Here is a 27,024-nt window from a genome sequence, read left to right as displayed (position 1 = left end):
CTCTGGACAGAAAGACCAGCTGCGGCTCCAGGAGAAGGACATCCAGGCCTTGAAGCTCAGCCTGCAGAAGGAGCAGGCCAAACACCGCCTCTTCCAGGAGGAATACGAGCGCATGGTGGCTCAACTGCACAGCCAGCTCCGCCAGCTGCAGCACCAGCGGGAGGAGTATTACAGCCAGAGCCAGGAGCTGAAGGTAAGAGATCCCACGTGGAACCCTCCCAGGGTGGTTTTCTCGAGAGGAGAGGGGCTGCGTTTCTTCTGCCCTTACCCCCCCCTCCCCTCACCAAAAAACCCCTCCCCCAAATCAGGGTGCTGTAGAAAACAGACTCGCCCCATTAGATGCCCCCAGGTTCGGTCTAATGCTTAGGGCGCCAAGCCAAAAACCAAGAGGTCGTGAGTTCGAGTCTGCCCTCAGCTAGGGAAGCCAGCTGGGTGACTTTGGGCCAATCCTCAAGGAGACGGTGAGTTCTAGTCCCACCTTAAGCACGAAAGCCGGCTGGGTGACTCTGGACCACTCTCTCAGCCACCTCACACAGTTGTTGCTATGTGGAAAATAGGAGGAAGTGAGTCTATAGCGTGCGTTTGCCTCCTTGAATTATTTATAAAAATAGTAAATAAAATTGTGATGGGGATCCTGGCATAAACTAGACGAACGCATGCCTTCTTTTTTTTTTTCTCCCCCCCCCCTTAACTAGACCAAACTGGAAGACTGTTCCAACGTAATACGAGACTTGCGGTCCGAGCTGAAAAAATCAAACAACAAGGTGTGCCACACAGAATTGCAGCTGAGCCAAGTTTCACAAAAGGTAAAATTGCTGGGTGGGGCGGGGGGGGAGACTTAGTTCGCCGTTTCCTGCTTTCTGCTTAAGGTAGCATAGTTACCACGGGTGGGGGGGTGGAGGGAGAAGAGGGTGGGTAATTGCCCCTTAAAAGGTAAAGGAAAAGGTTCCCCCACACATGCGTGCTAGTCATCTCCGTTTCAAAGCCGAAGAGCCAGCGCTTGTCCGAGGACGTCTCCGTGGTCATGTGGCCGGCATGACTAGACGCCAAAGGCGCACGGAACGCTGTTCCCTTCCCACCGGGGCGGTCCCTATTTTTCTACTTGCATTTTTACGTGCTTTCGAACTGCTAGGTTGGCAGAAGCTGGGATGAGTAACAGGCGCTCACTCTGTTATGCGGCACTCGGGATTCGACCCGCCAAACTGCCGACCTTTTGATCGACAGGCTCAGCGTCCTAACCCACTGAGCCACCGCGTCCCTTTAATTGCCCTTTACACACCCTTGAAAAGGCCTAAGCGGTGTCGCTTGTCAGCTTCCCAAAGAACCCTTCCCTATTTCCTCCTCCAGCTTTCCAACAGCGAGTCGGTCCAACAGCAGATGGAGTTCTTGAACAGGCAGCTGCTGGTGCTGGGGGAGGTGAATGAACTGTACGTGGAGCAGCTGCACAACAAGCATGCCGACACCACCAAGGTAACTTCCTTGGGCCCCGATTCATTGTCGGGTGGCCCAGCTGCCGGGTAAAATTCCGCCATTTTTAACGTCTTCAGCGAAGCAAGTTCACAATTTAGGACGAAAGAAAGACTCCGAGAGGGCAGAAGAGGGCAAGACAGAGGGAGAAGGGGGCAGCTGGAGGCTAAAACATAACGAATGGTGGCAGGGATTGGCCGTGTCTAGCCCGGTGAGAAGGAGGACTGGGGTGACAGGATAACTGTCTTCCAATATTGTAAAAGGCTGCCACAAAGATGGGGGGGGGTTGTCAAGCTATTCTCCAAAGCACCTGAAGGCGGGATAAGAAGTAAGAGATGGAAATTGATCAAAGACAGATCCATCCTAGAACGAAGGAGAAAATTCCCTGACAGGGAGAACAATTAACCAGTGGAACTGCTTGCCTCCAGAAGTTGTGGGTGCTCCAACACTGGAGGCTTTCAGGAAGAGGCTGGACAGCCAATTATCCAGAATGGTATAGGTTCTCCTGCTTAAGTAGGGGTTTGGACTAGAAGACCTCCGAGGTCCCTTCCAACCTATTCTGTATTTTGAACCCAGCTACTGTTTGCCTCCCCTTGGAAGGTCCCTCCGATGCCGAGTTTCTCTCTCCTCCTCCTCCTCTCCAGGAAGTGGGGATCAGGCAGACGGCCGTCCGGAAGGAGCTGGAGAGAGTCAAATCCTGCCTCCTCCTCCAGAGTCAGCAAGTGGAAGCGTCTCAGAACCGGATTGCAGAACTGGAATCTCAGCTTACCAAGAAGGATCACCTCTTGCTGGAGCAGAAGAAATATTTGGAGGATGTCAAAGTCCAAGCCAGGTTGCCTTGACAATGTCCTCTTGCGCCTTGCTAGGCTGACTTAGAAAGTAGGGCAAGTGTGGGGTCCTTGGGGCTCTCCCAACTGGGCGGTTTTCCTGCAGGCCTTATCCTGGCCAAACTAGGTAACACCATCAGTGCTAGGAGGGAGTGAGGCTTGTGAAGCAGAGGAGGAGGACGGTCAGGTCCTTGGCGCTCTCTGAGCTGGGTGGTTTTCATGCAGACGTTTCATAACCCAAACTAGGTAACATCATCAGTGCTAGAAGGGAGTGGGGTTTGTTGAGAGGAGGAGGAGGAGGACTGTGGGGTCCTTGGGGCTCTCTGGGCTGGGTGGTTTTCTTGCAGGCCTTTCCTGGCCAAACTAGGTAACACCATCAGTGCTAGAAGGGAAGGTGCATGGAGTGGAGGAGAAGAGGAGGAGGAGGACTTAACGACCGCAATTGAGCCCCAAAACTTACGTTGCTAAGTGAGACAATTGTTAAAGTGAGTTTGGCCCCACTGAATGGCTTTCCTTGCCACAGTTGTTAAGTGAATCGCTGCAGTTGGTAAGTTATTCGGTTGTTAAGTGAATCTGGCTTCCCTACGGATTTTGCTTGGGGACTCCACATGACCCCTCAGGAGAGGACAACAGTCAGAAATACGAGTCAGTTAACCAAGAATCTGGACTTTGATCACATGTCACAGCGGTCGTGTGAAAAACAGCCACAGGGTCACGTTTTTCCCCAGCGCCGGTGAAACGTGGAACAGTCCCTAAACCAGCCGTACCCTGAGATCTTCTGCAGCAGTGTAAAATTCCTTGTGTGCGTCTAATCAACCCTTGGCCCAATCAAGAGTTCGATTCGATTTAGTTCAAGCTGGCTTCTTGTCCCGTTTCAGGGACCAGCTCCAGGCGGTTGAGCAGCAACACAGAGCGCAGAAACAGATCACGCGCACCTTCGAACTGGAGATACTACGCTTGTACAGTTGCCTGGATAGCGACCGGTTGCAGAAGAAACGTGACGACGACAAAATGGAAACGGCAGAAATGGCTGAAGAAAGGTAAAAAAAACCACAAAAAACCAACCAACCTGTGTCTCTTTCTGGCTTCTGAACAACCCGAATGTGCCCGGTTGCGAAGTTAAGCCGTGATCTGATGCGTTGAATTTGCCCAAGGCGACGGGTGGGGTGGGTGGGGAAATGGCTGAATTCTCCCGTTGCTGAATTGGCTGAATTCTCCGCTTCGCTCCTTCTTCTAAAGCTGTGCTTTCCTGAAACTTGGGCCACTTGAAAGATGGTTGAACTTGCAACTCCCAGAATTCCCCTGGCAGGGGGAATTCTGGGAGTTGAAATCCATCCATCTTAAAAGCAGCCAAGATTTAGGATATCTAAAGTCTCCCGTTCGGTAGATTTAAGTGAAAAGGGAGATAGCTTGGGTGAAATAATTCAAAAGAGGACCTGGGAGATGATTCTAACGGCACCGGACACTTTTTTTTTCTTCCTGCCAAATCTTTCCTTTTTGCGGGGAGGGAGTGGGGAAGACTGGTTAACGACCGTGTCGCTAATTTAACAACGGCAGCTATTCATTTAACAACCGTGGCATGGGAGGCCATCAAACGGGGGCAACGTTCGCTAGAAAAATGTCGTTTTTGGATTCAGCGGCCATCAAGAACTGCCTGTATACCTGCCCCGTAGCGCTTGACGGCGCGCTCTCAGCAATTTACAGAGTCAGCATCTTGCCATCCAAACCATTTGGGTCCTCAGTTTTTGCCGGCCTCGGATGGATGGAAGGCCGCGGTGAAGCTGCAGAGCTGACCTGCAATGTTGCAATTTCTAACCCCTGCACCCTCCTTCCTCCTCCTCCTCCTCCTCCTCCTCCTCCTCCTCCTCCTCCTTCTTCCGTACAGGCTCCCGGGGGCAAATGAGGGCCCGTCTCACCTGGTTGCCCGATGCGGTGAAGAAATGCAGGGCAGGAATGGGGAGGCTGACTCTTCCGTCGTCCAGATTCGTCACAGCAGCAGCAGCAGCAGCAAAGGCAACAGCGGTGGATCCAGTCCAGAGGAGCACCTGGCTGAGCGAGCCGGCCCCTTCAACAGCTGCTGGGAGGCCTCTGGGCGACAAGAGCCCCCTTCGGCCCGCAGCCGACTGACCGTGGGCTCGTTCCCGAGTTCGGAGAGCTTTCTGGGCATGAAAGCTCGCGAACTCTTCCGCAACAAAAGCGAAAGCCAGTGTGACGAAGACGGGGCGGTCATCCAGAGCCTCTGTGGCACCTTGAAGACCGAATTGTGCAAAGGGCCCGGCCTAGAAGCCCGGCGAGCCTTGCCCCCTTGCCTGTGTCCCGCCGAACCCACCTCCTCTCCCCGTAATCAAGAAAGCCGCGTCGAATCGCTTCACATAATGGACTACAACGAATCCCATCACGGTCATAGCTAAGCCGGGAAGCGCGGGGAGAGGGGGAAGAAAAAAATAATAATCAGTGTTAACTTTTCATAATCTCAGCCTTGGGAGAGCGAGCGTCGGAGCGCATGTGTTTTTTTTAAACTCCAAGCTTTCACGTTTCGTTCTAGAACCCGTGGACTCCTGCCGCGGCCAAAATGGACCGGTTTGTTTCGTTTGGGGCAGGTGGAACTTGGCTGAGCGAATGCAGAACGGATGCCAGATCTGGAAGGGCCAAAGAGCTCGGTCGCCCCTCCCCGTGCCATCTTTGATGCCCCCCCCTTTATACTTGTTCCTTAACTTGGGGTGGTGACAGCTGAGGGTTTTCGACTCCTGGTTTGCCCTTTTTGCCTCCCACCGGACGAACTTTTGTGCAATAGGTTAGCAGGCCCCTCTGAGCGAACTGGGGGTGTGGGTGGGGGGTTGTGTGCTTAATCTGAAGGGACTGCGCCCCACCAGTCCTCAATCAGGGCTGGTAGCCATCTTGCTCCCACCACTCAGCCCCTTTTTTCGCAGGGGACTGGGGTGGACGGTTCTCCGCCAAAGTAAGATTTTTTAAAAAGAGTTTGCCCATCATGAGTACGCCGGACTTTGATGACGATGTGGTTTTAAAATCCTACCTTTAGGATTTCGATTCACATTCCCCTCCTGCCTTTTAAAACAACAACAACAACAACAACACACACACACAAGGGGGTGGGTATATCTCCCCTGCCCTGAACATTTTCTCTGCTGGAATATTTTTTTGTTTTGTTTTCGTTTCCTTACGAGTCATTTTGGAAGCTGCCCAGCAGAGCAAACCCCACCCCAAAATATTCTGGAAACACTATTTCTCTTTATACTTTATTCTCTTTAGCTGTGTTTCTCTCTAGTCTGATAAGCTGATCACGACCCGACTTGAGCTTTGTTAAGGAAGACGCAGCCTTCTCGATCGGTGAGTGTTTTATAACGGTAGCACCCAAAAATTTATGGTGGAAACCACGGGAAGATAAATCAGTTGTCTCCCCAATCGTCTGTCCTGCTCCCCTTCCCCCCCCCCCCCGCGTCTCCTCAAAAACGAGAAGACACTCCTTTGCTGGTTTTGTGTTCCATCTGAAACCCCCCCCCAAATGAGTTTTTTATCATCCAATCTCTGGTTTCTCCTAAGAGGCTTATGATCTCTTGCTAGTGGCTGCCGCCAAAACGCATCGGTCTGAAGCACTTATGGGGATTTGCCTCCATTGGAACTGGGTGCGTGCATGCAGGCACATGGATTAGACCTGTGACAATTTCCCCACCATCACCACCACCACCATCCTCAAAACCTTTGGATACTAATGTGGCCCTTGCTTAAATGCTCCCCCCCCCACTCGTTTGCACGGTGTCTCTTTCACGAAGATGCGCTTCGCTTTGGGTGGAGAGCATGACACCTTGATTCTTAAAACCACACGGGGCACCCCCTCTGCCCCTTCCGTTTCCTAACATCTTCTACCCCCTTTGTCACAAAGCCAGCCTGGGGAGGACCTTCTCGTCAGAAAAAGCTGCTAAGGTATACCCCAAAATTGCCATCTCTTGCTTTTCCTCCAGTGGGCCTTCGTGCATTTCTTAAACCAAGCCCTTTTTATTATTATTGTTATTATTATTATTAAAAAAGAGACTCCTCCCTCTCCCTCTCTCTCTCTCTCTCTTCAACCCTTCCTTGAGGCTTCCCTAAACAGGTGGTGAATTTAAATAGCGGTTGTCTGAGCAGGAAAAAACACGGTGAGCCTTGCAATGGGATTTAATGAGGGTGCGAACAGGTGAGCGGTGCGAGACCAGAGTGTCAGGAAAAATTGCGAGCTGCCTTGTTTTTATCCTTTCCAAGCTCGCTCACATTTTTTTCTTTAAAAAAAATGGATGGGCTGAAGAAGTGTGGCTGATGGGGGCTGTAGTGCTGTCCAGATACGAGGTCAGAGACTTGAATGCTGTTCTCTGTGGTCGAAGCTCCCATTCCTTAAAGCAGAGGTCTCCAAACTTGGGTGCTTTTTAAGACTTGTGGGACAGCCGGCCATTCTGGAGAGTTGGAAGTCCACAAGTCTTTAAAAAAATGGCCAGGTTTGGTTGGAGACCCCTGCCGTAACGGAAGAAAGAAAAGTTCATTTCTCCCCACCCCTACCCCACAATTCTACTCCTAAAATTGATTTAATTTTAACTGCTCTGTGCTCAAAGCTAAGGCTGGCCTTTTTTCAGCCCAGGCAGAATAGTTTTTTTTTAAACCTCTCTTATTCCACAGGGGTATTCCCATTGGGATAGCCCCCCCGTCCTCGTGGTCCTTCGCAACTGGGGCTTTCAAACCTGGCCGCTGGAAGTCCACAAGTCTTCCAAGTTGCAAATGTTTGGAGACCCCTGTTCCGCACCGTCTCACTCTGGCGCACAGGCGGATTTGCAGATCCCCTTTAGCTCACTTATAGGGGCTGATTTTTCGCTTCCCTATCCTTGGTATTGGGGGTTCGGGTTGTCTTTCCACCCACCTCAACCTGATTTCTCATTTTAGCTATCTGGATTTGGAAATACATTCATGGGGGGGGTTTGTCTTTTATCGGGAAGCAAGTTCCGCTTTTTCAACTGCAGGCAGTCCTAGATTTAATTGAAAGGATCTCTTTTTTTTTTGTTATTGTCGTCAGTGGTCAAAATAATCTGTCTTTTCCTCCTCCCCAAGGTTAGAACTGGCTCCTTCATTTGCTTTTCGAAAAGAGGCAAATGACCTTAATGATGAATTAGTGGAATTTACCCCATCCCATTTTTCCCAGCAGACCACAGAAAAGATGGAGGAATCACTCTGGGTATCCTTATCAAAGCAACTCTTTGAATCACGGATGTGTAGCGTACATAATGAAGTTCTTGTTTTGGTTTTTTTTTTTTTTTTTTTGCAATTTTGTGGAGGGGGGGAAAGAAAAGTTCTCGTTAGCGAAGCTGAAAAATAATCCTTGTTTTTTTTTTCCTTTAAGAGAAAAAAGAAAAAAAAACCTGACTGTTTTTAGTTAAATCTTTTGAGAGAGAGAGAGAGAGAGAGAGAGAGAGAGAGAGAGAGAGAGAGAGAGAGAATGAATGAAACCAAGCTGTCTAAACAGGAAATGTTTCCTCCATCGCTCTCTTTGTAAGCATGATTTAAACACAAAAATAAATGACTTTTTTTTTAAAAAAGGGGGGGGAAGGGGGGGAAAAAAGCCACAGCGATGATGAAGTGATGCTATGAAATGGTACAATCGAAACTTAAAATATTTCACAAGCAAAACCGAACCGAGGGTGTTTTGCTGACATTAACTAGAATGTTCTAATACATCAAGGCAGTTGCTTGTGTTTAACTGTGAACAAATTAAAATATATATAAATATATATTGTTTTTCATTCATCTTAGGGTTGAGAGGTGTTTTTTTTTTCACCCCACCCTTCAGAATAAACCACCTAGTTGGAAGCCACCTTGGCTGGCTTGTGTAAATAACCATATTTTTCTTTGGGTGGGAAACGGAACAGGATTGAAAACTGCAGCCTGTTCCGTTCCAGACAGCCAATGGGAAAGAAAAGGGCTTTTTTAAAAAAATAAATAAATAGAGAATTAGACAACCATTTGACCAGGATAGTAAGGTCTCCTGCCTTAAGCAGGCAGTTGGACTAGAAGACCTCTGGGGCTCCCTATGTGTTCTATGTTCTTTTTCACAAGACCCACCACAAAACTGTTAAATGGTCAGCAGAACAAAAACTTCCAGCAGGCTAGTGGTTATACTGGATGGAGAGAGGAAATAGAATTATTTTTCCGGTGGCTTCGAATTTACTGGGCATCTTAGAGAAATGTAATTTAGCAACTGGTGTCTGGAAGGCTAAAACACATAAAGAACGGTTCCAGGAACTGGATAATCTCTAGTTTAATGAAAAAAGAAGAACTAGGGGAGACATGATAGCAGTCTTCCAATATCTCAGGGGTTGCCACAATGAAGAGGGTGGGGTCCACCTATTCTCCCAAGGCAGGACAAGAAGCAACGGATGGAAACTCATCCAGAAGAGAAGCAACCTGGAACTAAGGAGAAATTTCCTGACGGGGAGGACAATTAATCGGTGTTGTGGGTGCTCCATCCCTGGAGGTTTTTAAGGAGAGATTGGACAGCCATTTGTCTGAAATTGGTTAGGGTCTCCTGATGGAGCATGGGGCTGGAATGGAAGACCACCAAGGTCCCTTCCAACCCTGCTAATAACCCTGTTCTCTTCTTGTATTTCTGCTAATCCAGTTCAGAATATCACTTGCACCTTACAGGCAGTACCCAACATACAACCCTCCATTTAGGGATGCGATCCCAAAGGAAGGAAGATCAAAAAGTAATCCCGGATCAGCTCTTTCTCGGCAACGTGCCAAGGGTGGTAGGATCTAGAGATGGGAATGGCGGAAAAAACACATTTTTGTTTCTCCTTTATAAAGTTTTTGCTGCTTTCTCCTTTCTGGGTGCAGCTCAGGCTTCTCAAAACTGTTTACGGTATCGAACTTGGCTCCCAACAAGGGGAAGGAATGCTAAATCCGATTTTTTCAAACTGGACTGGGCTTTTATGAGAGATTAAAAGTTTGGGGGGGAAACCCTGCAATTTTCTATCATTTGAACTTTTGCCTTGATCAAACATTCCAGAATCTTTTTTTTAAAACAACAAAAAACAAGTTCTGTGGGTTTTTTTCCTAGTTAAAAAAAAAAAAAAGAAACTGCTGTAAAGTATCTTCAGGCAATTTCCCCCGTATTCCGTTTTGAATCCTTTACCTCCTTTTAAGTTCAGCCTTTGGAGGGATTCAAAGGGACGCCAGCCATCCCTGGTTTGCAAACCTTAAGAACAGGGCGGTTAAAAAGATCCCGTTTAATATCTGGACTTCTGGCTGAAAAGGTGTAGGAGAGTCGTTTTATCGGCAGCTGAAGAAATCTTTGACACCAAACACATACCTTCTTTTTTTTGAAAAAAGGGGGGGGAAGTCTCCACGCTAGTTTAATATTCAAAGAGTCTCTTGCTCACCTGGATCAAACTGATTAAATATGTATTACGGAGGAGAGAGAGAGAGAGAGAAAGCCAGCAAGATACAAAAAGAAAAATAAATCGCTACCCTTGCTTTCTTGTGCTAAGCAGAATAGCCGGGGTAGTTCTATAAACAGCCCCATAAATAATAAACATTTTCATGCCGCAGGACCTGGAGGGTGCAGGTTGGAAGAGCTCAATTATTCATCGATTTCGAAGAGAAGAAACGCTCCACTATCCTTGCCGCGTTTTGGCTCTCTAAGGCGTCGGAAGGGGAAACATGTTTTTAAGGCGAAGGCAATCTTTTTAAGACTGGTACCATACAGGCGGTTCTCCAGTTATAACCGTTTTGTTCAGTGACCGTTCAAAGTTACGAGGCCACGGGAAAAAGGGCTTTACAACCGGCCTCAACGCTTCACGGCTGTTAGGGCATCTCCACATCTATGGGATGAGAATTGGGGCACTTGGCAACTGGCGTGTACTGCTGCCTGTTGCGGCGTCCCGGGAGGGCCGCACACTCCCCCTTTGCGACCCTTCCCAGATAGCAAGGCCAATGAGGGAAGCTGGGGTTCGCTGAGCGGCCATGTGGCTCGCTTCACGGCGAAAAGGGTGCGGCTCGTTCAACCACGGCCTGCTTCAGCAATGGACGTTCCATTCCCGATTGGTCATAAGTTGAGGATTTACCTGTATCCTCTGATCGGTGGGAAGACCGTGATGCTGCAATAAGCGTTCCTGAGCACCTCCGTGGGAAAGTAGGGTTTTTAATTCCTGCTTCCATAAACGCCACAAAAAAAAAAATCCGGCACACACCCTCTTTGCTGAACCCCCAAAATGCCTGAATATTAAAGGGAGCATTGATCTAGATTCTAGTCCCAATCCTTTCTCGGCAATATTCTTGACAGATACTCGCCTAAAACTACACAGCTCCGATAAACGTGAGTCCCATCTGTTGAGACAGCGATCCCACCCTTAAAAAAGACGGCGTGACTGTTACAGATAGTCCTCGACTCAGCGACCCTTCGTTTAGCGACTGCTCAAGAGTTAAAACAGCACTGGAAAGGGTGACGTGGGGCCGTTCCTCACCCTTAATGACCGTCGTAGCATCCTTCATAGTTACGTGATCAAAATTCGGACACTTGGCAACTGGCTCCGGTTTAGGATGGTCGCGGTTTCACGATTCCGCTTTTATTGCGACCTTCCGACAGGCAAAGGGGGAGGCGGGAGGGAAAGCCAGATGCTCTTCACAACTGCGAAGTTGTAAATAACTGCCGTGATTTCCTTGTGGCAAGGAAGGTCTTAAAACTAGGCAAAACCCACTTAATAACCACCTGGCTTAACAACAGAAATTTGGGGCTCCGTTGTCATAAGTCAGGGACTTTTCTGGTTTAGCAGATCCCAGAAATAAACAAGCCACCCAGGATGGCTTGAATGGGGGCAAAGTTGGCCTTTTGGGAGAAAAACCACAGTGGTCTACAAAACACACTCATCCCTATCGCAGCTTTAACAAGAAGGATTTTTCATTGTCAAGTCGAGGGCTACCTGTACAAAGAAAATCGGGATTTTTTTCCCCCAAACTGCTCCAAGCTTTCGGTCAACCACGGGTGGCTCCAGCAAACCCACCCGCCCGTGGTTAGTTTGTGGTTCAGCGTCTCACCACCACCCCCATTGCAAAATGGGGGCTGGCAGGGGTTCCTACAAGGTTTTATCTACTGGCCACCAACCACCTTTGGTCTGAACATTTTAGCAAAGAGCATTAAGTGCAAGGGAAATGGCTTTATTCAGAAGCGTCTTCGGGTTGGAAGCAAAAAAAAGGCAGAGGTAGTTTTAAGAAGCCTGTGAGAAGGTGGAAAACAAAAAAAAAAACCACAATCAGACCCAAAGAGCAGAACTGGGAGATCAAATATTGCAGGCGTCTTTTTAAACATTTTTTTTAAAAAAAAACAACCAGTTTTCTGCCCCTGTGGTGGACATCGAGAAGGAAGAAAACGGAGTTTTCCAATAGCGAAGTTCCAGCTTTCCAATGCATGTTGGTTTCGGGTTGCAAAATGTCTAAGGTGGCTTCCCCAAAATTAACAAATCTGCCGTTTACGTCTTCCAGGAAAATGTTGCAGGATCCAATCTGAGTTGGTCGCTGGGACCAAAGGTTTATTCTTCCAAGCTTTCTCGACTTGTGTTGCTATCTCCAGAATGTGTGCGTTGGGCTGTTCTACCTGTTTGTATTTACGGTGCCCAGGGCACTCATTCCCTGAGGATGGGCTTCAGAACAAGGCAGAAACCTTGGAAGAATAAACCTTTCCATCCCGGGGACCGACTCAGATTGAATCTTGCAATCTGCTGCTGCTTCTGCTCCCTGATCACCAAGGTCCTGATTTAAGTACGTCTGCTCTGGGATCAGGTTTGGAAAGCCAGTGGGAGACCTACACAAGGGAACGGGCTCTAGGGCTGCACGTCGTTTTGACCAGGAGTAGGGCGGAGATTTGGCTGGAAGGTAAAATTTGATCTAGTTGCCCTCAGAACCGAACGATTCAACCGGATTGCCCGATGGGAGACAGCCTGATCAACTTGCCCAAGTATGGACGGGCTTCTAAAGTTCAACAAGGTTGACTTGATGGGGACTCCCCCCAGTCAACTGAGAATCAGACCACCAAATCCAACAGGTTTTTGACAGGTGAAATCTTATTTCTGATTCCCTCCCCCCCCCCCAAAAAAAAAACATAGGAACAGGTCTTCCTAACTCCCCAGCCTACGTGTCGGTTGACCCATTGGCCAACGCAATCTTGAGTTCAAGCTAGTTGGCTTAAGTGGTGATTCCGTTCAACGCTGCTTGGGCTCCTGCCTTTACGCCACCAACAACAAGAAAACGCAAATCGGAGCAGGGTTGTGATCCACATCCAGCCAGGTCATCCCGTGATCTACAACCGGGGCACAGGACCCTGAGCGGGCTGTGAAAAAGGATCCTACGAAGGCAAGGCCCACGGCTGATTGACACAACTGAGCGTGGCCTGTCTTTTCTGCACCGCTCTCAGAAAAGGCCATCGCTGAAGCAGTTCCAGGGAGACTAAATTTTAATTTCTAGACACCATGCAAATGTGCGGGTCGTGCCGTTTTCCTGCCCCCCCTCCAGCTCACACGCCTCTATTTAGTTGGGTTTGGTTGGGTTCAAAAAGCGTTTTTACCAGGCGGTTTCCAGGGACCGTCCAGGAATTTTTGAATGGCTCGCCCAAGGCCGCCCATCTGTTTTATTTTAGCCGCCCGCCTATTCTCCCGCTTCTGAGCCTTATCCACCAAGCTGAGCTTGGTCTGGCAAGCCTCGGTGACGAACGTGGGCCGGCCGGACAGGTTGAAGCCCTTCTTGGTCCGGGTTGGCAAGTTTATCTGCTGGAGGATGGCCGCTTTGCGGGCACTCACGCTCTGGAGCATGTTTCGCGGGAGCTTCTCCGTGTGGGCCACCCACTCCTTCATGCAGTCCAGGACGATGGGGATGAGGCTCACCACCCCGCCGTAATGGTTCCGGGCTTCGTCGCAGCTGAGATGGTTGACCACGTCGTGAGGGTATCTGCGGTGCGTGGAGGAGGAGGAAAGAAAGATAAGAGAAGGAAAAAGAATTACACAGAGGTGAAGAAATTATAGGGCAAAGGGGGGAAAGGAGAAGGATTTATATGGAGAAGGGGAAGAGAAGGAATTAGGAGAAGGAGAAAGCAGGAGAAGGAATTATATGAAGGAGAGGAGAAGGAAAAGAGAAGGAATTAAAAGGAGGAGGAAAATCGGAGGAAGGAGGAGAAGGAATTAGAGAAGCGGAGAAGGAGAAAGAAGGAGAAGGAATTATATAAAGGGGAGGAGGAGAAAAGGAAGGAGTTATATGGAGAAGGGAAGGAGAAGAAACGAGAAGAAGGAATTAGAAGCAGAAGTGGAGAAGGAGGAGAAGGAATTACATGGAGAAGGAAAAGGAGAAACAATTATTCTGTGGAGGAGGAGAAGGAGAAGAACTTTCCAATCAGTTGAAGCACACCATGCTATGCTCTGGCCCCTTTGCCACGCTCTTCCGCAAACTCTCCTGGAGGCTGAGAGCTGCTGGCTTTTGGGATCAACCACCCACAGTCAAGAAATGCACCACAGTCTAACACACCGCAATCAAGTTCAGACACATCAAAGGCCACGGTGCGTCTTTCCCTAGAAAAGATCGGGATCATGCAAACCCTAACCTTGCCGGGCACACTCTGTGGATGTTGGACTTCGAAGGAGAGGAAGCACATGGAGGCTTCGGGAGCTTCGGTGTTGGAGAAGGCTCCTGAGAATATGTGGATGGTCAAGGAAACAATCCCAGGGATCGTTCAATAAAGCAAATCAGATCTTTCACCCTGGGCGCCATGGACTTGGGCTCAAATTATTCTACTTGGAAGACGTTATGTGAGGACCTAGCTCTGATGCTGGGAAAGGTGGATGGAAAGAGAAGACAGAACGTAGAATAATAAAGAGTTGAAAGGGATCTTGGAGATCTTCCCGGGGCATTCCAGACAAATGGCTGTCTTGAAAGCCTCCAGTGATGGAGCACCCACAACTTTTGGAGGCAGGTTGTTCTATTGGTTGATTGCCCTCACCGTTAGGAAATTTCTTCTTAATTCTAGGTTGCTTCTCTCCACTGCTTCCTGTCCTGCCTTCTGGTGCTTTGGAAAGAAGTTTGACACACACACACACACACCCCAGTCTTTGTAGGATCCCCTCAAATATTGGAACACTGCTGGTCATGTCTCCTTTTCATTAGACTAGACTAGACTAGACTAGATGCTGGAAGGGACCTTGGAGATCTTCTAGTCCAGCCCTCCACTTAAGCAGGAGAACCTATACCATCTCAGGCAAATGACTGTCTGGCCTCTTCTTTAAAATCTCCACAATTTCTGGAGGCAAGCTGTTCCACTGGTTGATTGTCCTCACTGTCATAGACATACCCAATTGTTATAACCATTCTTCGTATGTTTTAGCCTCCAGCTCCCTAATCATTCTTGTTTCTCTTCTCTGCACTATTTCCAGAGCCTCAACATCTTTTTTATATTGTGGTGACCAGAATTGGAAGAAGAAGAGAACTACCAGGATCACGGCTGGATGGATGCAGTTACACTGCTTGATGGGGTCACCACTGGAAGACCCAGAAGACCAGGTTAAGGACAGATCCTCCTAGTTCTTTGTGGTGCCCAGACGTTGCAAGTGACTCGAAGGAACATAAGTCAACCAATCCTCCACAAACACTCATATTTTGTGGCTTGTAAGCCACGGTTCCCAGGTCTCTGTTTTGTGTTTGTGGAAGACTCAAAGCTCAGGAGATTAAACCTCTGGTCTTGGTGAACAACCTAGGTTGGGTCCTGGAAAGAACTGTGCTCAACCTGGCGGTGTGATGCAGCTCATTTCAGAGTTGTCCGGATGGAGTGTGTGTTTCCCCCGCAAAAAAATACGTTTTTACTCATTCTCAGATCGTTAAGCCCTCCGGAGTCATGGATCTGAGACGCACGACTCCATCAATGCTAGTTAAATCTCTAAGGAAGCTAACTTAAGGCTTTCTGCAAGGCTAGGGCGTGGAGGGGCCAAGAGGGACTAGAAACTTACTTAGCCCGGAGGCCACTGAGGTCGTTGCTGTGGCTGACGTACATCTTGCACTTCTCCAAGATGGCGTTGGTGGTGCTGTTTCCAGGGTGCAGGGACTCCAGCCTTTGGCAAAGCTTGTGCAGTTCACAGCAGATGTTGAGAAACATCAGGAGGATGCGTTTGTCGGTGGTATTGTTGCAATAGTGGTCCATGTACGTCTGCACCTGTTGGACAAGCAGTGCAAGGATGGGCAATGTAGCTGGGTCCTCGGCTTCATTTAGTGACCATTCAGAGTTACAGCGGCATCAAAATTGGAAATTGAAACCATCGTATTTGTGACGGTTGCAGCGTCCCGGGGAGATCACGTGATCCCCTTTTGCCACCTTGAGGAAGCCACATTCATTTAACAACCGTGCTGCTAACTTAACATCTGCAGTGATTCGCTTAACAGCCGTGGCGAGAAAGGTCGTCAAATGGGGCGAAATTCACTTAAACAGCCGTTTTGCTTAGCGAAAGGTAGGAAATTTGGGGGCACAGTTACTGTCCGTAAGCCGAGGACTCCCTGTATTTACAGACCGTGTTGACACGTCACAATCTGGCAGGCAACGCAAGGCACGCTTAACCTCGCTTCTATTAAGAGGGGGGCTTCAACTAAGCGTGCTGCACACACACCCCTCCCACCCCCCCCATTTCTTTGTCACTTTGTCACCCAGAGCCAGAGGGAAATTCATTAACCAGATTAAGCCCATCGAAGGAAGGCAGTCTGTCTCCAAGCCGGCTTTGCAGTTTGTGGTTTGCGCTTCGGAGCAGAGCTGCAAAAAACTGCAACTTTTGAAAAAAAAAAAAACACCACACACACACAAAAAAAACCCCTGGTCATTATCTAGCGAGTTTTGCTCCCCACCATCCCTCTTCCTCCCTCCCTCCCTCCCTCTGTGAAAAGTTAGGAAGAGAGAAAGTTTCAGGGGAAGATAATGGGGTGCAGAGGTTGCTGACTCCAATCCGAGACTGGCCGGCATTGTGTTGCAAACCGCAATCCTCAGTTGGCTGCTGGATGGGTCTCAGGTCAGCTGTAATAGCAGGCAGTCTGGTTCCTGCACCAGAGCGGTTCCTGGGTTGTTCCTGGGCTTAATTGGATCCCGGGGTGACCAGCTCAGCAGAAAAAGAAAGGAAAAGAGAAGGGGGTGTGTGGGGGAGAGAGACCTCCTTTTAAAGTGGCCCCACCAGATTCAAACTCTTCTTCCTGACTCCTCAGCTGCTCCCAAGCCTGGTGGGGCAATGTAGTAGATCAAAATAAAATCTCTTTTTCTCTCTCTCTCTCTTCCTCTCTCTCTCTCTGTGTGTGTGTGTGTGTGTGTGTGTGTGTGTGTGTGTCTTTGGAAAAAGAAAGTCTTGTGCTAGTAGACACAGCTCCAAGGTTTGGGGTTCCTTGCAAACGGGGGGGGGGGAGAAGGTGACGTGGGCCTGCCCCCCCCACACACACACACTCAGCTCCGTGGTTGTTAAGCCTTGGGTTACGATAATTCAGCTGCTGTGGTTATTATTTGTGTCCTCTCTTTTTTTTTTTTGCTTCTTTTTTCCGCCAGGATCCGCTGATCAAAATTTATGGGACGGATGGGTGGATGGTAGACAGATGAGAGGAAATGGATGGATAAGAGAGAGAGAAGACCTAGACCTAGATAGATGAAATGGATAGCTATGTAGACAAGATGATTAGAGAGAGATTAGGTAGAGAGGTAGACAGACAGACAGACATAGATGATAGAAAGAAAGAGAGAGAGAGAGAGAGAGAGGAAGTGGGTGGGTGGATGTATGGATAACAGAGATATGAATGGTTGAGTGATAGTCCAGCCCAGACCTACAGGTTGACTCAATGAGATCCTTCATTTTTTCTTCTTCTTTTAAAAGAGTTACTTCAAAGATAATCCATATAAGGTGTCTTCTCCTCCTGCTCCTTCATCATCTTCATCTTCATCTCCCTTCCTTCCTTCCTTCCTTCCTTCCTTCCTTCCTTCCTTCCTTCCTTCCTTCCTTCCTTCCTTCCTTCTTTTTCCCTCACTTAAAGAGTTGACATTTCTTTTTAACGTGAGTCCCCACAGTCCGGAAAATAAAATAAAAATCCCACCTGCCTCCATTCATCATGCTGCTTTAGCAGACACTTCTACATCCATCACGGCCCCCTCGGCTACAGAGCCATTAATTTTAATAGGCACTTTCAAATGTTATCGCTGCTGCCCCGTGGGAACGCCCCGGTGGTGCGAGGGGGGGACACTGCCACGTTCTCCATTTCAGTTTTGGAGGAGAAAGTTTTCAGGAAGTCAAGAAAAGGAGATGAGTCCAGTCTTCACATGCATTCATTCTGTTTTTTTTTTGTTTTTATTCATTAGGTCAAAACAATCCAAAGGCAAAAATGGCTTTTTAATTGTTTTGTGTTAGGTTTCTATCTGTGTAAGTAAGCTGCCGGAGTCACTGAGAGAGAGTTGGGCGGTTATGTAAATTTTGAGAAGGAAGGAAGGAAGGAAGGAAGGAAGAAAGAAAGAAAGAAAAGAAAGATAGAAAGAAAGAGAAAGAGGAAGGAAGGTAAGAAAGAAAGAGGAAGGAAGGTAAGAAAGAAAGAAAGAAAGAAAGAAAGAAAGAGGAAGGAAGGAAGGTAAAAAAGAAAGAAAGAAAGAAAGAAAGAAAGAAAGAAAGAAAGAAAGAAAGAAACAAAGAAAGAAAGAAAGAAACAAAGAAAGAAACAAAGAGAAAGAAAGAAAGAAAGAAAAAGAAATCAGGAAATTTCTTATTTCTAGGTTGCTTCCCTCCTTTTTTTAATTTCCATCCATTACTTCTTATCCTAATAAATCTCTCTGGAGATTCTCTGTCGTCCAGCTCATGGTTGTCCCAAAGCTGCTTTGTTTTTTTTTTTTCCTTTTCCTTTCAAAAGGCAACTGGACTTTTGTTTTTTGTTTTTTGTTTTTCTCCGAAAACGTTTCACTTCTCATTCTGAGAAGCTTCTCCAGTTCTGACGTAACAGTGGAGAAAAACGGAAGGATTTCTATTCCTTGCAGTCCTCTGGTCATTGGCACTCCTTCCGAGAGTCGCCCGAGGCCCCTTGGAGGTTTATCTGCACCTTGGCCCGTGCGCGTGCGATCGCACGCACACACACACACGTGTCTGTGCGTGTGGGAGAGAGACGAATCCTGTAGGTAGAACTGAAGCAGCTTCTCGGACCAGAAGCAAAAACCTCCTCTAGCACCACAAAGAAGTCTAGTTGCCTTGGGAAAAAGCCGCTTTTGGAGAACAGATTGATCCCCTTTTCTCCAAAGGCTTTGCTCATCTCCCCACCTGCCCCTCAGTTCGGTCACCCCAGCTTTACGTCCAAGAGTGGCGGCAGGTGCCGGACCCCCCTTACCTGCCCAATGCTGGACACAGGCTTAATTTTATCATGGGCGTTTTCTCGGACGTGTTCCAGGGCAGCGATGAAGGTGAACTGCTGCTGCTGGAAGATTTTATACGTCTGTTCAATGCTCCGAAGGCTTTCCTTGATTTCATTCATTTTTTTTTCCCCCTCCTAGAAGGGAAAGAAGCAAGCCAGGCGTTAGTTGCAAAGCAGGAGGTCCTCAACTTGCGGCAATTCGCTTAGCTGACTGTTCAAAGTCACTACGGCGGCCCTGGGAAAAAAAAGTGCATTTTTACACACTTACCACCTTTCCGGCACACACCCCCCCCCCCCCGGTCACGGGATTAAAATTCAGAGGCGCAGTGGCGTAGCATGGGGGGTGCAGGGGGGGCCGGCCGCACCGGGCGCAACATCTGGGGGGGCGCATTAGATGCATTTTACTTTAATTACATCAGTATTTTCATAACAAACAATACATGTGCTTAGGGCAGGGGTCGGCAACCTCGGCTCTTTTATGACTCGTGGACTACAACTCCCAGAATTCCTGAGCCAGCATAGCTGGCTCAGGAATTCTGGGAGTTGAAGTCCACGAGTCATAAAAGAGCCGAGGTTGCCGACCCCTGGCTTAGGGGGTAAGGGTTTCTTTAACTAATCTAGTGGAAGAGACTGGAGTGCTAAAATCCACAGGTTAAGGGGCGCAAATTACTTGCCCCGGGTGCTGACAACCCACGCTACGCCACTGCAGAGGCGTGGCAACCGACTCACATTTATGACGGTCGCGGTGTCCCTGGTGTGTGTGTGTGTGTGTGTGTGTGTCACACGCAATCCCCTTTTGGGACCTTCTGACAAGCAAAGTCAAGGGGGACGTTGGATATGAGATGCGCGGCAGATAAACTTTGTAAATAAATAAGCAAGGAAGCGCAGAGGCAGTCCTTGATGCGTGCCCGATTTTACAAACTTGTTGCCGATTGTTAAGGGAGTCGCTGCTGTTGGGGAAACGAAGGACAGATATTCTTTGCAGTCACCCGAATATAAATCCTTCCCGTTCGTTTAGTCAGAACGGAAGAAGCTCCTTGAGTGAGAAGCAAAACATTTTCAAGGGGGAAAAAACACACACACACCAGAAAGTCCGGTTGCTTTTTGGAAAAAGCACCCTTGGGAGAACCGTGAGCTGGGTGAATTGAGAATCTTCCACTGACACTCTGCACGTGTGAATCCACCCCGTTTAGGAGAATAACAAGAATTGGGAGGGACCCCGGAGGTCTTCTAGTCCAACCCGCTGTATCGTTTCAGACAAGGGGTTGTCCGATCTCATCGATGGAAATATTGTCAGTGGGGAGATATTTTTTCTGTTAAGCTCCATCCGTGCCCTTTTGGAAAGGCCCCCAGTTTACCTTTTATTATTATAATTATTTTTATTTATTATTATTTTAATTCCATTTATATCCCGCCCTTCTCCGAAGACTCAGGGCGGCTTACAAGCTTAGCAGTAGCCTTCATTCTATGTATATGCCTGCTTATTAGGGCTATACATAGAATGAAGGCTACTGCTAAGCTTGTAAGCCGCCCTGAGTCTTTGGAGAAGGGCGGGATATAAATGGAATTAAAATAATAATAAATTATTTTGATCTATGTAGCCGTCGATCTAACTACGTGTCTCTAGGTGTAATGTGCTTAAAATTGTCTCACTTCCCTCCAGGAAAAGTGCAGACTTGAATGTCCTGTGAGAAGTTGATAAGCTGCTTATCTCTCATTAAAATAGAGCTTCTCCGTTGATTTGAACCCAGAGCAAAAGGGATCTCTTTGATCAGCTGAGGATTCAGCGCCTCTTGGGGGAGAAAAAAACTACTACAGGCACGGAAGCGAAAGCAAAGACTCCGGAATGTTCGCAGGATCGGAACTCAGGACCGGCGGCATGGAAAGGGCACCATCCACCGATCCGCCCGCGGAAAGGGCACCATCCAGCGTTCCTTCGGCGTTCCAGCTCCCCCTGCCAGGTAGGCTGGGCTCACCTTTATTCTTCTCCCCGATTCTTCTGCATGTCCCGGAGTCGCTGCTGCTGCTGCCGGCGACCACCCGGATGGATCCAGCGGCTTCTTTACTCCCCCGCCCGCCTCTTTGCAAGCCCGAGACGAGCCGGGCAATTGTTACACGCGTCTCCCGGGCAACCGAGGGGCGGGGACCCTTGCTCAGCCGCCACGCCCCCCGCCCCCACCCCCCCCACCCCTTACACATGGGGACTAGCCGAGGAAAGCCCGGCTTTTTGCAAAAACAAAAAAACAAGCTCCGCCGAGCCTCCAAAGCCAGGAGCAGTCTATCCGCCAACCAGCTAGGGCTTTGGCCGTTGCCGGAGCCCAGCAAGCGGAAGGTTGGCAGGGTTAGGTATCTCTTTGCTGCCCAACTGTCTTCTTCCCTTTGCCTTGCTGGGTGTGGGTGGGTGGGGAGGGCTCCCCCGAGGCACCTAGTCGGCTGCTGCTGCCTCTGGCTGGTGCGCAAGGTTTTAACGGGGGAAGAGAGAGAGAGGGGTGCAATAGAAGCTGGGGGCGGGGTGTGTGCGTGGAGAGTCCCTCGTGCGAGCTGAAATGTGACTGCGTTCACACAACCCGGGAGAAACCCGTGCAGGCGAAGGAAAAAGCCAGTCTTGCTTTGAACGCGTGCAAAAAAAAAAAAAAAAAAGCTCGAGCGATGAAGCCTGGGCGAAGCGGTTTTTTTTTTTTTTGGCCTCTCGGCCGCCCTCTACCGGCCAACCCCGTCGCCGCAACCCAGTCTCTTTTGCCCAGCCAGCGGGCGGCGTGTGAGGTCTGTCGCTCGGTGATGACGCCACCGCGGGCGAAGCTCGTCTCCTTCTAGTAGCGTAGCAGCCTAGCGACGCGCGGTTGCTAGGGGCGCCATGGATGCTACCAAGAGGCCTTTGTATATCCCCCCAATGATGGGGCTCTACGCGGAGAAGCACCGTCTTTTCGAAATGATGCAGGTGAGGGGAAGATTGCAAAAGCGGGAAGCTGCTTTAGGTGCGGCTAAGAAGTTTGTTCCTACCTAGAAGTCTGGCCCTAAATCTTTTTTTTATATATACTTTTTAAAGATCTTTATTTTTTTTAGCCTGCCTTTATTATCTTTATAATTAACCCGAAGTAACAAATCTACCTAACATTCCTTCTTGCTCTTATTTTCCCCACAACAACAACCCGGTGAGGTGGGCTGAGCGGAGATAAAACGACAGGCTCAAAGTCTCCCAGGCAGCATTAGAACTCAGGATCACAACGCTGAGCAACGGCATCATAAACAATCACGTTCCCGCACAATAATTGTGGGTTCTTCCGCTGACTGATAGGAAGTCCAATAAAAAAATTAATTGCAAGGTAGTTTTTCGAAATGTTGACAAACTTGGAAGCAACATTGGGCTGAGAAAGTAACATTTTAAAGAGTGAGTTAAAAACATCACAAAACCTCTGTTTTTGTTGCAGCTTTTTGTTATTGTTGTTAGAAACAAGACTTTCCAATTGCAGATCCACTAATGCCCTAGACGTCTGATTTATTTTTTTTATTGTTAGAAGTCCTTGTGTAATATAAACCAGGAAGCTTTTTCCCCTGAATCAATAACATGAGCAGAGTTGCTAATAATTTGTTTGTGAAGAAGATTCAGAGCGGAACAGGTAAATGGAGAGGATCGTATGTACAGATTTTGCCTTGTAGACGAGGAAGAAAAAAAATTGCATTCTTTTGCAAAGCTGGACATTCAGAAGTTCCATTAAGGGGACTGAAAAAAATGAATAAAGGCCATAAAGCAGGGGTCTTCAAACTCTGCCCTTTTATGACTTATGGACTTCAACTCCCAGAATTCCTCGGCCAGGGCTGAGTTTGAAGACCCCTGTCGTAAGGCATTGTTTCAAAGTGTAAGACTATTCAGAAAACATGTTTAGCAATTTCTCTTCTGGATTTATACAACTTTAAGATATGCAAATAGCTTGCTAAGTTGCAAGAACAACAACAACCACCCAGAAAACAAGATTAAAACTAAGTGTTTCTGACACGGACAGATATTCTGTGATTGCAAGAGCTATTCTATATAAATCAAATATTAGTGCAGGTTCGAGTCCCACCAGGCTCAAGGTTGACTCAGCCTTCCATCCTTCCCAGGTAGGTAAAATGAGGACCCAGATTGTTGGGGGCAATAAGCTGACTTTGTAAAAATGCCGCTGGGGGGGGGGCGAAAGCCCTAATAAGCAGGCATACATAGAATGAAGGCTATTGCTAAGCACATTGGTTTGTGCTTCTTATATTGTAAGCCGCCCTGAGTCTTCGGAGAAGGGCGGGATATAAATGGGATTTATATATATATATAAATCAGCTAAATCAAGGAACTACCAGATCAAACAAACAATGAAACAACAATCTAATCAAGGAATTACCAAGAAGAAAGTAACATCCCTACTAACAGTAGCAAGGCAACTCCTGTATATAAACAAGAGAGCAAACACCGCTCTTTTCTAGCACTGATGATATTACCTAGTTGGGTAATGAAACATCTTCAAGAAAACCAACCAAGCTCAAGAAGCACCAAGGGCCCACAATCCTCCTCCTCCTCCATTCTGCCCTCCCTTCTAGCACTGATGATGTTACCCAGTTGGGTCATGAAATGCCTGAAAGAAAGCAAGAGTTGGGTAGTGTAAACATTTAATTAATTCAATAGTCCAGCATTTATTTCTCAAGTGGCATTGTAGCTGTTTATAAAAACAGGGGCTCATAAATGCACCTGCTTTTCATCGGAGGGCTTTTCCTAGTTAATTCTGACTTGGCAAACTTTTGGATTGGTGGAAAAAATGTTTTGAACAGGGACCAGAAATTGCTTCCTTGTTACTCAGTCCATTTGATTCTTTTCTAGGATTTGCTGGGAAATTTGCTAGTCCACCGGCCGGAGAACCCCCTAGACTTCTTGATAAGGCAGTTAAAATTCAGCAACTGTGATGGTGAGTAAGCAGGGCGATGGTTGCGATGCGGTCGGGCCTCTGCCTGTATTGAAAATGATTTGCTAAAATTTTGAGCAGTTTTCCCAAACTGGAGTGAACGAGTACATCTTTCAGAATTGATCGTTGTCGGCTGGGGATTGTGTAGGTTGCCTCGTTCCCAAACATCTTTAGGATTCCAGATGGGCAAGGAGTTTTAGAAGAGGTTTGTTCACACTTGGCAACTTTAAAATGTGTGGAACACAACTCCCAGAATTCCCCAGCCAGCGCGCTTCAAGATGCTTGGACTTCAACTCCCAGAATTCCCCAGCTGGTCTAGTGGTTTAGAAGCCTTGTTAAATAAGTGAAGATGCAACTCCATCCCCGTCAAATAAAAATCAAGAGCCAATAGACAAGGAAGAAGAGCGGAAGAGGAATTTCTGTAAGTCTGATTTAATAGCATTTTCTTTTTCTTAATCTTGAAGAAGGAGCTGGCTGCTTTGGAAGACGGAGGGTAACCCTCCCCTTCGCTTCATTAAAGTCATCAGCAAAGCTATGAATTTTCATGATTTCTGCTCGCAAGTCAGTTTTCACCCAAGAGAAGATTTCAAGCAGAGATGTAGAGGCAAAAAAAGTGGGGGGGAATTAAAAGAAAAAAGTATTCCTGTCATGAAGTCAAAAATGATTTTAATTCGTCATAAATTCTAAAGCGAAGTGTAGAAAAGGGAGATATCCTCTCTCAATTCTTCACAAAAGCAGTAGTAGTAATTTAGACCTAAATTCGTGGAGAAGGATAAAGCTGGTGAGGATTTAAAACCAGAGAGGTAACACAGCACAACAAATGCGAATTGCAATGGTTTTGTTGAGTAATTCGCCAGAGTTTTTGGCTTGCTTATGACATTATGCCAGAATTTGGTCAAACCCAGACTTTTTCCTGGTTTACAGCTTACTCAAAAGCCAAACTCTGTCCTGGTTTACAGCTTACATAATAGATGATAGATAATAAATAACAGGTAATAGATAATAAAAGATAATAGATAGATAATGGAATAAGAAGCAAAGGAGAAAGCGGGGTCTTTTCCACTAGTTCCCGGAACAGCTTTCTTTTCAGAGATACCAAAAATATTACATTTTTTCTGATCTGCCTCCAGCAGGCATCTGACTCCATAGCATCCACAAACCCGGATCTTAATCTGTGAAACTGCACAATTTTCAGGAGAAACTGACTTCTACTTCCGCTGATTGGTTGGCTGGCTGGTGAAATTTTATTGATTAAATTCGTAGAGCCGCCCGTTTCCCCGCTGTGACCCTGGGCTGCCTACAGAAAGATAACCTTCAAAACGCGAAAACGACAACAAGCCACACAACTATTAAAGCAGTTTGGGAACTGTATCCTACTCTTTGTCAGTCAGGAACTCTTGTTGAAATATTTCTCTGACATGTTTTAAATTTTAAATCCAGTTCTTTTGAAAATAAAGTATTTAGCTAGTTAATTTTTCTCTCTTCGCCATGATCCCAGGATAAGTCAGGATGGTCCGGGGCCTTAAAAATGGGTGGTGGTGGTGGTGTCAGCCTCTATTTAAATTCTTTATTGAATTTTGGCTGTTATGAATTAATTGCATTTTTTAAAAAAAAAAAAAGCCGGGGAGGCTTTATCAGAACATCTGTATCTTCCTGTGGAGGAATTCACTTTTCGTTCCTCTCCCTTTCAAAAATCCATGACATATGTTTAGGGATGGTGGAAGATTTTTTTATTTTTTTTTTACCAGCGTGCAAATGTGTAAATCAATGTATTTGCTACGTCTGCTTAGCTGCTCCTAAGCAAAAGGAAAAGCAGATTTAGTACAAAGCGAACGTTTATAGTTGCCCTGGGCAATATTAAAGCATGATACAGTGTGTATAATGATACGTTTCTTTTTTTTTTTTATCAAACGTTTGTCCACGAAAGCAGTGTATTAAAGCTTCAGTACCTCCGGGTTTTGGACTGAATTTTAAATCAGGCTTCCTACTTAAACCTCAAAAGGATCTGGAGCTAGAAAGCGTCTTTTTAATTTTTTTTCCCCCCTCTGTTTGCTTTGAAGCCGGTGGAAGAAGTTGATTAGTGTTGGCACCAAAGCACATTTCCGATGACTCTGTTTATAAATAATTCCTCATTACCAGGCTGAAGTTTCAAGGTGTTAAAAAATTCTAAGGGGGGGGGGGGGCGGAACAGAAGAAGAAAAAAAGGAGAAAGGAAAAATGAAGAAGACGGGAAAAAGAGAAATTTTTAAAAAAGCTGTGTGTTTTAATCTGATTTGGAAAGAAATTAGGTGATGAAACAGCTTAATGTACCTTGGTTAAGATATTCTTTTTCCGATCCTTTTCAAAACCAATAAGTCAAGGAACGTTGCCTTAAAACTCCCAAGTCAAGAGAGCTTTGTTCAGATGAATTTGTAATCTGAGGATTTTGCTCTTGATTTTAAAAGTTGTCCAGTTTAGTGTTAAAAATACTTGCCAAGCTTTGGGGGGGGGGGAATGAAATGGCTCAGCACCGTTCTTCTTCCTAAGCTACCGTTCAAGATCAGACCAGGCTGTCTTTTCTTGTTATTATTTTATATTTTAATTGGTCATTTTAGTTTATTATTTTAGATTGGAGCGCTTCATCGTTGCTATTATTTTAGTGTGTATCGTCTTCGTTGTTTTAGATTTTGGTTTGTTATTGGAGTTTTGCTTTTTATTGCATGTTTTGATTTATTGTATTGTGTATTTTAATTTGTTTTTTTTAATTGCTTTAAATTTCCAGTTTTTTATTTGTGTTGGTCTCGCTTTATATTGTATATTTTAGTCTACTTTATTATATATTGTCATCATTATTTTTTTGTTCCTTTAGATATTAGTTTATCATTTGTGTTTATTTTGCTTTTTGTCCTGTGTTTTATTTCTCTATATATTTTAGTACATTTTTCATTGTTTCGGATTACTTGAATTTGTTGTTTTTATTATATATTATAGTGTATTTTAGTATTTAATTTATTTTGCTCTCTTAGTTTATCTGGTTTTATTTAGTTTAATTTAGTTTATTATTTTCTATTTTAGTTTATTGTTTCCTTTCTTTTTTAATTTTTTTTAAAAGCCATTACAGTCTTTTTGCCTCTTTTCTGTTTGCAGAAAACGTCCTTAAAGGAACCCTAGAAACGAAAGCAGTAAGGCCATTTCAAAAATAAATAATAAAAACAAAAACCTATCATTAATTTTTTTTTAAAAAAACAACACAGTATCAAAATGAATGTAGCAATATTAATGTAGTTAATTTAAAAGCCCTTCAGTTCATATTGCCTCTTAAGCCAGATTAGGATTGAACTAGGTTCTTTGGCTCCTACAACGTGAGACGCCGATGGCCAAGTTCCCACAACCACATCACACCCACTCCA

General features: G+C 46.6%; 3 protein-coding genes across 20 annotated transcripts in view; 2 read left to right on the top strand and 1 right to left on the bottom strand.

The window, feature by feature from the left end:
- The window catches only part of TSC1 (TSC complex subunit 1), a 37,995-nt gene extending 17,407 nt beyond the window's left edge, over window positions 1-20,588 (top strand). For 7 of the 16 annotated variants that reach the window (XM_083375053.1, XM_083375050.1, XM_083375040.1 and 4 more), the window contains 7 exons: window positions 11-193; window positions 696-806; window positions 1,348-1,470; window positions 2,112-2,299; window positions 3,173-3,334; window positions 4,180-5,642; window positions 7,480-7,768. In XM_083375053.1, the coding sequence (XP_083231179.1) occupies window positions 11-193; window positions 696-806; window positions 1,348-1,470; window positions 2,112-2,299; window positions 3,173-3,334; window positions 4,180-4,705 (1,293 nt within the window). In that variant the 3' untranslated portion in view covers window positions 4,706-5,642; window positions 7,480-7,768. Of the gene's footprint in view, window positions 1-10; window positions 194-695; window positions 807-1,347; window positions 1,471-2,111; window positions 2,300-3,172; window positions 3,335-4,179; window positions 5,643-7,476; window positions 7,769-14,740; window positions 14,868-20,433 lie in introns of those variants that run through there. The other 9 variants (XM_083375051.1, XM_083375052.1, XM_083375042.1 and 6 more) reach the window with 9 other exon arrangements.
- Window positions 12,665-19,008, bottom strand: SPACA9 (sperm acrosome associated 9). The gene is made up of 3 exons (XM_083375236.1): window positions 18,684-19,008; window positions 15,311-15,513; window positions 12,665-13,268 (listed from the first exon to the last, which is right to left on the bottom strand). Exons 1-3 carry the CDS (start codon window positions 18,825-18,827, stop codon window positions 12,872-12,874), a joined length of 744 nt encoding a protein of 247 aa, XP_083231362.1. The 5' UTR covers window positions 18,828-19,008; the 3' UTR covers window positions 12,665-12,871.
- The window catches only part of AK8 (adenylate kinase 8), a 48,961-nt gene continuing 42,497 nt past the window's right edge, over window positions 20,561-27,024 (top strand). For 2 of the 3 annotated variants that reach the window (XM_083375143.1, XM_083375141.1), the window contains exons 1-3: window positions 20,561-20,668; window positions 21,452-21,645; window positions 23,554-23,638. In XM_083375143.1, coding sequence (XP_083231269.1) covers window positions 21,562-21,645; window positions 23,554-23,638 — 169 coding nt within the window. In that variant the 5' untranslated portion in view covers window positions 20,561-20,668; window positions 21,452-21,561. The remainder of the gene's footprint in view (window positions 20,669-21,451; window positions 21,646-23,553; window positions 23,639-27,024) is intronic. The other variant, XM_083375142.1, reaches the window with a different exon arrangement.

Source organism: Vipera ursinii, assembly GCF_947247035.1.
Source record: "Vipera ursinii genome assembly, chromosome: 16".
NCBI lineage: Eukaryota > Metazoa > Chordata > Lepidosauria > Squamata > Viperidae > Vipera > Vipera ursinii.
Note: the sequence above shows the minus strand (reverse complement) of the source record. Positions and strands in the feature narration are given on the sequence as shown.